Source organism: Aptenodytes patagonicus, chromosome 4, assembly GCF_965638725.1.
Source record: "Aptenodytes patagonicus chromosome 4, bAptPat1.pri.cur, whole genome shotgun sequence".
NCBI lineage: Eukaryota > Metazoa > Chordata > Aves > Sphenisciformes > Spheniscidae > Aptenodytes > Aptenodytes patagonicus.
Genome location: NC_134952.1, coordinates 41251606 through 41263986, shown reverse-complemented (window position 1 = coordinate 41263986; position 12381 = coordinate 41251606). Strand labels below are relative to the sequence as shown.

General features: G+C 38.2%; 1 protein-coding gene across 2 annotated transcripts in view; it reads right to left on the bottom strand.

Annotated features, from left to right (window-relative positions):
- GPM6A (glycoprotein M6A) overlaps positions 1 to 12381 on the bottom strand; it is a 138024-nt gene that overhangs the window by 45691 nt on the left and 79952 nt on the right. Inside the window, exon 1 of one of the 2 annotated variants that reach the window (XM_076336492.1) lies at positions 8376 to 8430. The exons of the other annotated variant lie outside the window; for it this stretch is intronic. Within the exon in view, the coding sequence (XP_076192607.1) occupies positions 8376 to 8415 (40 nt within the window). The 5' untranslated portion in view covers positions 8416 to 8430. Of the gene's footprint in view, positions 1 to 8375; positions 8431 to 12381 lie in introns of those variants that run through there. 2 annotated transcript variants of the gene reach the window in all.

Below are 12381 nucleotides of genomic sequence, written 5' to 3'. Positions count from 1 at the left end.
AATATCTTCATCAGTGACATAGACAGTGGGATCGAGTGCACCCTCAGCAAGTTTGCAGATGACACCAAGCTGAGGGGTGTGGTCAACACGCCAGAGGGACGGGATGCCATCCAGAGGGAGCAAGACAAGCTCGAGAAGTGGGCCTGTGTGAACCTCATGAGGTTTAACAAGGCCAAGTGCAAGGTCCTGCACCTGGGTTGGGGCAACCCCCGGTATCAATCCAGGCTGGGGGATGAAGGGATTGAGAGCAGCCCGGCCGAGAAGGACTTGGGGGTACTGGTGGATGAAAAGCTGGACATGAGCCAGCAATGTGCGCTCGCAGCCCAGAAGGCCAATCGTATCCTGGGCTGCATCAAAAGAAGCGTGGCCAGCAGGTCAAGGAAGGTGATTCTGCCCCTCTACTCTGCTCTGGTGAGACCCCACCTGGAGTACTGCGTCCAGCTCTGGAGCCCTCAGCACAGGAAAGACATGGACCTGTTGGAGCGGGTCCAGAAGAGGGTCATGAAAATGGTCAGGGAGATGGAACACCTCTCCTATGAAGAAAGGCTGAGAGAGTTGGGGTTGTTCAGCCTAGAGAAGAGGCGGCTTCGGGGAGACCTTACTGCAGCCTATCAGTACTTAAAGGGGGCTTATAAAAAAGATGGCAGAAAACTTTTTAGCAGGGCCTGTTGTGACAGGACAAGGGGGAATGGCTTTAAACTAAAGGGGGGTAGATTTAGACTAGATAGAAGGAAGCAATTTTTTACACTGAGGGAGGTGAAGCACTGGCACAGGTTGCCCAGAGAGGTGGTGGATGCCCCATCCCTGGAAACATTCCAGGTCAGGTTGGACGGGGCTCTGAGCAACCTGATGTAGTTGAAGATGTCCCTGCCCAGGGCAGGGGGGTTGGACTAGATGACCTTTAGAGGTCCCTTCCAACCCAAACTATTCTATGATTCTATGAAAAATTAATTATAAGATGTTCAACAGGTGTGAGTCAATATATTTTAACATGCTCCAAAAGCTTTAGGCTATGATAAATCATAGGAATACCGAGATATATTAAACAAAAAAAAGGTACAAAAAACCATTCTTTAAAGAAAGTACGTCTACTTTGCTCAAAGTTCATGTAGCCTCTACACGTAATTTCATATTTTGTCCTGTAAGTTAATAAGTTTTTATTTTCTTTAACCTGGATAACCAAAGTAGTAATTTCCTCTGTCTGTTAAAACATTCATTTTCTGCTTTTAATGAGCCCATATGACCCTGGTTGAAGGATATATCCTTCTTGCAATTCATGTCATCCTACTGTGCTGACAGCAGGTAGCTTTCCTATTCAGCAGCACAGGTCTTTGAATGTCCAGTGATCACTTTGTGTCTTTCTCCAGTGATTGTTAGACTATTTCATTAAGGTCACACTCACACACAACTCTTGCATTTAATAGTGTGAGTACTGTTATCTGGAAACAGCTGGCTGTGCACTACCTCCTGAAGCTGCTGCGCCTCACCCACTAGGTCTAGTGAAAGTTGAGCACGCACTCAGACGTCACAAACTACATCAAAATCCAGGGTCAGTAATATTACTTTAGCTTTATTATAGTGAAACAGTGTGTATTGGGTTTGCATGGCAAGGTTTTGGTAGTGGGGGGGGCTACAGGGGTGGCTTCTGTGAGAGGCTGCTAGAAGCTTCCCCTATCTGATAGAGCCAATGCCAGCCGGCTCAAGGCGGACCCGCCACGGGCCAAGGCCGAGCCCATCAGCGATGGCAGTAGCGCCTCAGTGATAACATATTTAAGAAGGGGAAAAAAGTTGCTGCACAACAGCAATTGCAGCCAGAGAGAGGAATGAGAACATGTGAGAGAAACAACTCTGCAGACACCAAGGTCAGTGAAGAAGGAGGGGGAGGAGGTGCTCCAGGCACCGGAGCAGAGATTCCCCTGCAGCCCACGGTGAAGACCATGGTGAGGCAGGCTGTCTCCCTGAAGCCCGTGGAGGTTAATGGTGGAGCAGATATCCACCTGCAGCCCATGGAGGATCCCACACTGGAGCAGGTGGATGCTTGAAGGAGGCTGTGGCTCCGTGGGAAGCCCATGCTGGAGCAGGCTCCTGGCAGGAGCTGAGGACCCGTGGAGAGAGAAGCCCATGCTGGAGCAGGTTTGCTGGCAGGACTTGTGACCCTGTGGAAAGGACCCACGCTGGAACAATCTGTTCCTGAAGGACTGCACCCCATGGAAGGAACCCACGCTGGAGCAGTTTGTGAAGAACTTCCGCCCGTGGGAAGGACTCATGTTGGAGAAGTTTGTGGAGAACTGTCTCCCGTGGGAGGGACCCCACACTGGAGCAGGGGAAGAGTGTGAGGAGTCCTCCCCCTGAGGTGGAAGGAGTGGTAGAGACAATGTGTGATGAACTGACTGCAAACCCCATTCCCCGTCCCCTTGTGCCACTGGAGGGGAGGAGATAGAGAATTTGGGAGTAAAGTTAAGCCTGGGAAGAAGGGAGGGGTGGAGGGAAGGTGTTTTTAAGATTTGTTTTTTATTTCTTATTATCCTACACTGATTTGTTTGGTAATAAATTAAATTCATTTTCCCCCAGTCGAGTCTGTTTTGCCTGTGACGGTAATGGGTGAGTGATCTCTCCCTGTCCTTATCTCAACCCATGAGCCTTTTGTTATATTTTCTCTCCCCCTGTCCAGCTGAGGAGGGGGAGTGATAGAGCGGCTTGGTGGGCACCTGGCATCCAGCCAGGGTCAACCTACCACACTGTAATACAGTAACATAGCATAACAGGGTAAAAACAGCATAATACAATAAAGCGATAACAGATATAATAAGGTGCAATCCAATGAAAAATTTCATCAGAAACAAATCCCTTTTTTCCCCAATTTTTTCAAAATTTGAAAAATAACTGAAAAAGATATATAGCTTGTGAAGAAAAAGTGCTTCTGTTCCTCTCTCACATTAAAACTGTTCATGCTTATAAGCCTTTGAGGGAAGCTTTTAATAGTAGTATATTTTACCAATTCAAGACTTTGTCACTCATAGAAAAATTATTGGAAAAAAATTCCTCCAACCACATGAAATTTTCAAATAATCAGGTATTCTCAAGGCCTTGCTCGTTTATTCAGCTCTTCCATAGGCCTACTACCTTTCTCACTACTTACTTCATGAGTAACAAGAGTTTTCATTGTTGTCAAATCAACTCAAAACTAAAGAAAATCAGTGAATCAGGACTAAGATTTTAAAATGGGTATCACACATCATTCATACACCACAGAAGGTAATGTGCTGTAGGTAACATTTGCTCCGATTCTTTTCTTTCAACTGTTCAGAATGTGAAAATAGCTGTTTAATAACAGAACAATAGAAATGCTATTTTAACTTGCACAATGATATTGAACCACCAGTACAGAATGTGACTCAGCTGTGCAATGTGTGCACACGTCTGTGAGACAGGCAGTCATTCACGACTCTGAACACCATCTTCAAAAGGTAGCTAAAACATACAGGCACAGAAGTAATTACTAGGAAAGATAAAAAAGATTGTATGCTCCTTTGATGTTTGTTTTCATCTGCAAATACAGGTTTCAGTACTTTTCAAACAGTTCACTCTGCACAATAAGCCTCCACAATAACCTTGTGCAATATAATTCAGCATTTACTGTTCTTATTTTGCTTATGTTTACCACTATTTTCCCTCAGGTAAAAATCTAGATCTGCTGGGACCATGTATTTTTACATAAACCATAGCAAGTAATCCAAAACACTATTCTTCTTTGGAGTTTTTAACATGAAGAACTGTACTGTTCTTTTTTTTTATTATTTTATTATAAATCATCCCACAGAGAAAATGTAATAATGAAATACATAGAAGATGACAAGACAAGGAATTGTATTTTACATGGATAAAATAAAACTCCAAATACTGGCTATATTCAGCTACGAAAATAGTGCACATTAACGTTACATTACATACATCCACTTTCCAGTCAGCAAAGAACTCATAGACAACTACCTCTGCTCCTCTTAGTACCATTATTACTGTTTATATCAGAAATACTCTTGATATAGGTATATAAACTTCTGCTTTAAAAGCTTTGTAAAGTGTTCCTCATACAGGCAACTTTGTGCACACCTCTTCTAGTTTATGCTGCTTTTTGGGTGCAAGTTTTCTAACATATCTCCAAGTGCACCAGTCAAACGTAAGTTGACCTTGTTTGTTTATACGATCCCTTCTCTACATTAAGAAGGTAAAAGATTTAGATCTTGTGCAGAAGCAGAAATTGTCCTTGTGATTTACATGCTAATTATGCACACAAATTGCACAGCCACAATCATTTCTTTGCTTGTGAGTTAGTGATATGTGAACTCTTTCTCCTCAGTGCAGGTCAGGACATATAACTGACAAATAAAACACACAATCCATTTCTGGCCAGTGCATTTTAAAGAAAAAAAAAAAAAAAAAGATTCAGGACCTACATCTCTTGCCACATAAGTCAGTGAAAGTGAAGTTTAAACCAATGATATCAGAACCAGTCTCAGAATGCAATTATGCTACTGTGTTTTACATAAACTGTTAAGAAAACCCATCCACCCCAGATTTCTATGGAAAAATTAACATGGAGTAAATAAATATATATACAAAAAAAACCCATAGAGAATACAGAAGGATTTTCTGGTTTTGCTTTTTTCCTCCTTCACAACGCATTTTCAGCTAGAACATCTAGGATGATTAATCAGAGATAACTACATCTTCCATGCGAACAAGCACCTCTGAAGATCATATAACATTTTAATGACCTTTTTTCTTAACTTATTTTTCTTAAAGATTTTTCTATCTTATATTAGGAGACAGGACAGCAGAGCCCTGTAAAATGGAAGAGAACTACATAAACTTGAAATGGAAAACAAAATAAGAAAGTCTTCTGTCCCTTCCATGCCTGGCTAGGCACGCATTTTTTCACATCTGAATTTGTACCACTTGTCACGCAGCTTTCATGGCCAATCAACTCAAATAGAGTTTCACAGACCATCATGAAACATGCAGATTTAGTTCTGAATTTTGTTAAGCTAGCCTTAACCTCATGAAGTCAAGCTACTGTTATGTAATATTTTAATTGTTAAATACATCCATCAAAACACATAGTACTGAACAAAAAGCAACACACTTTACTCAGATATAGTACCAAAAAACCCCCAAATTATTCAACATGAGGCATGACTTCCCGATCTGAAACTGTCCTCCAAGGCATCACAGCAAAGCAACAGGCAGAAGCAATCCAACTCCCTTGATACTGTCCCAAGTACAGAAGACAGACAAGACATTTGAGATGTAGTTTAACAAAGCTGCAAATAGGGGGAAGCAACATTTGGGAATTAATCAGCAAAGATCATCCTTGTACTATGATCTGGAAAACCTGTTCAAGAAGTGCTGCATACACATCCCACATGATTGCCCTCTAACTGTGTCCCAGGGTCATTCATGGGACACATCCCCACTCTGCTCCCACCCTCTACCATTATACAAGATTGACTGGAATTTAGAAGAAAACTTTATCACCTTGCTAAATCAAACACTAACAACTGAAGTACCTTTCTTAGTCTTGCTCAGGAGATGACTTCTTCTTTAAATTAGCTTTCTATGAGAATGTTTACTATTACAGAATTACCTATCAAGCAACAAAAGTTACGTTTACCACAAAATTAATTCTGAGATCCTGGCTGCTAAGACTACAGTGGAAAAATAAATAAATAACATAGTATTTTGATTAAACTGTGATAAGCAACATGATACGTAGAAGAGCAAGAACAATGTCCACAGAAAATCTCAAAAGGGTTTTCAGGAAAAAGGCCAACTAACGGCAAGAAAATACAAAACAAATACACAGGCATCCTCTTACACATTAAATTCTGTATCATTACTGGATCTACTTTGACTTGTTATCTTAGTGTGACTGGATGTTAGCTAATCAGAAATCAGCTAATACTGAAAATGTTATTCTTTAGGCCTTTACAGTCATTCTGCAGTTAATAATTGCATCAGTTGCTGCACTCAACATGGGACCAAGGCTAAGAGGATTTGTAAAAAGACTTTTGCTTATTTAGATGCAGAATTTCTCAAACTAAATTGAAATACCTAAGATTGTGCATTTGCATAATTACTGTAACGCATGTTTGCTAGTAAGAATCCCACTGGGACATATAGCAACTTTAAGCAGTGGGAATACAGTCTGGTTATGCTGGATCTTGAAGGCAGTTCCCACAAACCCATCGCTTCATCAGATGGCTGCCTTTATATTATCTTACATTAAAAAATTCCTAGAAACCGCCTTTGTCCACTGGTTAGGATAACTTTGTTACCCAGGGGAATTATATGAAGGATCAACATCTCAGCAATCTGCAACCAGAAGCTGCTCTGTAAGGTCTCAGGCCTCCAAAATTCTCTTTCTGTAGAAATATAACTTCACACAACTCATCCAATAACAAAAAAGGAACAAAAGATTTACCTTTGCAACACCCATCCCAGCTGACTGTGCTCTGATTCTCAAACGTATAGAAAGCTTCAGTCATCAAGAGAACATGACTTAAGTTATTTGAATGATATAGGGATTATCTCACCATGGACACGGAAAGTCCCCACGTAGATAGCACACCCCACACACCAACAGTTAATAACAATAGTATTGCAGCATAAAAATCCACAATTTTTCATCATATTTACTACTACATTTTGTCTTCACGGTATACACAGAACTTTCAGCAACACAAAAAAATTATAAAACCCTTAGAAAGTGTTTCAAAACAAAAATGAAAAGAAAAATTAGAGAAGTACAATAAAGCGGTCTGAAAATGGAGCCTTAAGAGACTGCACAAACTGAATGTGTATGTGAGGAATCCTCTAGTGACAAAAGATGCACAATTTTATTTCCATCTTTAAAAGCTGATGTTTTCTTATGTGGCTAAATGCTGAAATAGTTGAAATTGAAGCAGTAAAGGTGAAATATTTGGTCCTTCAGCGTAATTTGAATTCCAGAAAATATTTGGAAACTTGTCTGCAGTCATTAAAGCAAAAGGAATAGAGTGGTCAAAAGGTAAGCAACCTAGCTTAGTTCAGCTCAGTTCCATCCAGCATTTGTTGCTTAGTGGGCTCACAGAAATAAAATTGAAATAATCAACTGCTTATTTACTCTACCCAATGTCAGTATAAGATTGTTCTGCACTTGTACTAGGAAAGTACAGAATTACAGATACATTGTTGTAAAAAGCCTTTTTCTAAATTAACAAGTGAATTCTTTGAGAAATTTTAGTTAGAAATTTTAGAATTATAAGACTAGCTTAGGTCAGCAGTCCAATGTCAATTCAAATGTCTCATGGAATGCAAGGGTTTTTTTTCTTTTAAGTTTGCAAAACCTCTGTGTAGCAGCACCAATATTTGTTAAAATAGAAAATTGCACAGTAAAGCATTTTTTTCAATGGGAAAACTACTATGACCTTCAAAGACCTGCTTTACAAATTCATTTACGAATCCCTTTTCTATTCTTAGTGCATACACAAATTGTAAAGTTCTTTCTGTTCATGATTATTTTCATTCGAATTATGGGGATCTGTAGATTATAGGGCATTTTAATAAAATATAGTACAAGACACAAAATCCCTCCCTTACTCATATTGATTATCTCTTGTTCTGAGTAACGCATAACAATAACAATTAAATCTGAACAAGGGCAACAGAATTTGTAATTTTTGTACACTGCTTAAAATTAGCTATAATTTCATCCAGAACTGTCCCTTGTTTTTATTAAGCACTCAAAACTCCAGTTCAAATTATAATGTTTAAAAAACTGCATTCATTAGAGAAAAAACTTAATTCAGCAAGATCACTAATAATCCATCATGGTACCTTCTATATCAGAAATATAATTTAGATTTGCATTTTCATCATATGCCTTGAACACATTTGTTCAGTTACATTCAAGGTAATTAAATCTCAGATGGATTGCTTAAATGCGTTCCAAATAATTCACAGTTTTAATGCACTGCGGTAGCAATATGAAATATGCTACTTAGTCAAAGAGAAGAAATATTATTTCAAGAAGCCTGCAATAGAATAACACTGAGCTATTCAAACAACTATATTTAGCAAATCCACCTGGCAGAGAGATCTATAATTTCTGTGTTACCATGAACTGGTATAAAAAAAATTCAAAGCCAATTAAAGATGTATTTTATATCTGATCTAAATTGTATTAAAAATCGGTTTTCAACTAAATTTAAAGACACATCTAACATAAATAAACATGGTTTTAGTACTCATCAAAGCACATAGCATGGCAACTTAAACCGAAAGCAAGAGGAGGTCCTCTCTTTCTCCTAGATTAGGAGTCACATATATGTACTTACTTATCCCACAGATAACAAACACGCTTCTGTTTTGTTCCATCCTCCTTAACTGCACTGAAATCTGAAAAAAAAAAAAAAAGGCTACCTACAGCCTCTTTTCCTGGGTAACTGAAACACAGTTGGATATGGATAAATATACATATATATGTGTATATATATATACACATTTCTATTATAATGTCCAGCATGGTACAGAATCAAATGAAAAATTTATCTGTTGAATATATCTACAAAAGTAAATCTGAATTAACCAGCACATACAATAATTTCATCCCATCTTTCATTGGTCATACTTCAGCAATAATCAATGGTGGGAGTACAAAAATTCATATTCATACTGGACTGTGCTCTTTCATCAATGATCAAATAGCTTGTTGACTTCCTCTGTTGCACCAAAGTATTCTGCCAAAGTATCTGTTGAACTTGGATAACTTTCTAACGAATTATGAGAATTGCTAAATATCATACACTAACAAAAGAGTACTGTGAAGCAATCCACCTGATCAGTACCTTTTGGCAGAACACAGATCTAAGCTACTGTGACAGCAGAGAATCAGTGGCTTTGCAGTAAGTCTCATCACGAGTCATGATCAAAGGTCTAGATTTCACGTAGTGAAGGTACAGTCCAAGCTTTGGCAGAGCCTGCACAGCATCCCAAAGAGCTACTCTGCATCACTTTTCTACTCCATAACTCTTGACAACACAGGGAAGCGATCTTGGATTGACTGGAGCTACTTTTTTAAAGCAAAATGCCTCATTCCCTTTGCCACTCAGAGAGGAAACTAGCCTTTCTTTTCATCACTTTATTTTTTTTCTTCTTTGTCTTTGATGGACAGGTAAATAATCATCCTGCATGCTGTATGCTTCCCTTAAGCTATCAGTGTCACCTTTCCTAACCCTGTCAATTGTAATGCTAACAAAGAACTGATTTAAGCAAAAGCTCCTGGCTGCACATCTCACAGCTTGTCAAAGAAATTGGCTCAGTTACTATTCAGGTGCCTACACAAGGCTCCATTTAGGAAGGTATTGAGCATGTGCTTGACTGCAAACGTGTGGCTTGTCTCATCAACTTAAAATCAAATTAACACTGTAACTTCAATAAAATATGCAGAATATGAGGCAGATAGCCAGAACTTGGTGACATCACACTACAATTATTTCCAAATAGTACAGCCTCACCCTACCTGAATTCATTGTTTTCTCGGGCAAACTTCTGTGAAAACATTTAAACATTTAACTTCCACCAATAAAACTGAGAGGAAACAGTAGTAGTTTAGGGATTTTTTAGGCCCATACCTTTCTTTTTTTTTTTTTTTTTTTTTTACTACTTGGTGTGTCAAGCCCCTTATGAAACACTTCCCATCTCCTTGCCCTTTTATGCCTGACAGCCACCATCTTTGCTGTTGTTCCTTAAGCTTGCTTATATTGTTTTGACAGTTGCATTGTAGAAGTAGCTGCAAAACCTAGTAAGAATCAGACCCTAGCTGGCTGTGCTATATAAGGAACAATAGTAAAAGTGGACGCAATCTGGCTTGGACTTTTCTTACCAAATTTTAGACACATGACACCTTCATTGTTTCACTTTTCTATAAAAAACTTTACGTATGTGATATTTCTAAATACCCATGTTGTTTTTCTTTATCCATGTCCAGTGGGTAATGCTTCTGGTGAGAGGGGAACTGATTATTAAATAAAAATATTGGAAGGGGGATCTGTACATGCTTGAGAGGATTCTCTCTTTTTACAGGTACTGTTGTAGTTTGCAATGTAAACTAATGCAACTTTTCCAGACAAAGTATTAATTAGGATATTTTATATATATACATACAAAAACTTACACATTCACAACTTTGAAAGAAACTACAAACACGGACAAATACTGATATTTGTGGGACATTGATAATTATGACAATGTACAGAAAACTGTGTTGTGATTAGCTATTATATACTCTTCAGTACATTAGGTTTATTGCTGTTTAATGAGACAAACCTTAATCTAGCAGTTAATAAGTATTAAAGTTACTGACACAGAGCAGTTGCTGCCTGAAATACAAATCAGTCAGGCATAACACAGTCAATCTTTGTAATCTCAAAAACAACTGCTGGATGATTTAACACAGACAACATTTGTCAGCTTCAAAATCACTCTAGAGCTAAAGGGACAGGAATGAAACAAACAAGCTGCACACCTGTGATACTATTATAGATGTTTATAATTATGTTTTTGATATGCTGGAAACAGTAACAGTTTGTAAGAACACTAATTCTATGCAACATTTAGTACTCTCATTATAAAGTGAATGACAATGCCATAGATCATAAAACTAGTATAGATATATATAGTATATAAACTATATATATAGTTTTATAGAAAATAAGTACCCTTTTCATCCCTCTCACCTAGAGTTCATAGAATCACTCCCTCAATCCTTCTCCTCGGCCTTGAACAGAGCTATTTCTCCCAAATGGAAAACTACTATGAAGCACGTACTGAAACGTAACCCTGCAGTAATTTTTTCTCATTCACAAACAGGCTGAGTTACACTGGGCTTTAAGCCACATCTTTTTTCTTTTCTTAGTGCATTATCCAAATCTTGCAAACTCAGAGAACATTCCTCCATGAATCTTCTGTGCACTTATCTGTTTAATTGGAATGTTCTACAACCCTCTTACATATTTAAAAGGTATTTACGGTTTTAAACATCCTCGTTTTAGAGAAGGTAGCATCCTCCTTTTTTCAGGTGGTGGAACAGAAGAACAAACAGGTTATTTGCCAAGTGCCTTTTCAGTTTGGTACTCAAAATAACATTAATATGATTTCTCAGAGTACTTATGTTTATATAGCTCTTTATATAATCAAAACACACTTTACTGTTGTCATTTCCAGTTGTGTGCACTTAACACTCAGAAATAACAAAAATACAATTAGAGGTAAGTTGTGAATACTTTGACCTCAGGAAATTCTCCAGCAGCTGTGCAGGACATAGTGGCAAGAATTATATGAATAAAATACCAAATATTCAGCTGCCTTAAATGATGTCTTTTGCCTTACAAATCTTTCCATTACTGAAGCGGATAGGGTGTGTAGGCTGTTAGCTGATAGCAGTGGAATTCTAGAACTCAAAAATCCTGGTCTCTTGGATATGGTAGTGATTAAATCTTTCTGTTACCTGGCATTACATAGCCCTTGCTTTTTATTCTATATCATATGCAACTTCTGATCCTATGTCCTCCTGTTTTACATCATTTTTATCTCAAAAGTTTCTCTTTGACTTCATCTGCTCCCTTTACCCTTAGGCTGTCTTCATCCTGGCTACTCTTGTTCCCAATTTGCCTGAGAAACAACCAAAGCAGATACTTCTGCTCGCTCTCTTCAAAGCTGGGAGAGAGCAAGCTCATCTGCTCTGGGGGATAAGCAGTGGGAATACAGTGTCACCTCCATCTTCTCCCCCATCCTTTTTCTAGCTACCTAATTCCACCACCCCTCTCCAAGGCACCGAGATACTCCTCAATGAAACACACATGCACAAGTTGTCATATGTATTTATTACCCAAAAGGACAGAATAATTTCAACTAAAGTAGCAGAAAAAAGAAGAATTTTAGAAAGCTTCAGTCTGAAATTTTGAATATTCTGAATATTCCCTTCTGGAAATAAAACCATAATCTTTTAATGGAAGCATTAGATAACTTTATATAAAACTGTCATTTCAACACCTCAGAAAGTGAAATAGATGACGAAGTAGATGATGATGGGGCAGACAATTGTCATCCTTCAGGATGATCTGAATAATCCAGTCATGATGTGAACAGTTATGAGGAAGACTGTTCCATGAAACTAATGAATGCCATCTTGTATATTTTTCAAAATATGTATGTGAATATGTATAACACTTTAAAATGTACTATTTAGACTTCTCTATATAGTAATTAACCCCTTAATCCCATTTAAAAACACAAACCTATGAATCTCTCAATAAGCAGTTTTGCTTTCACTTGGAGGGATGA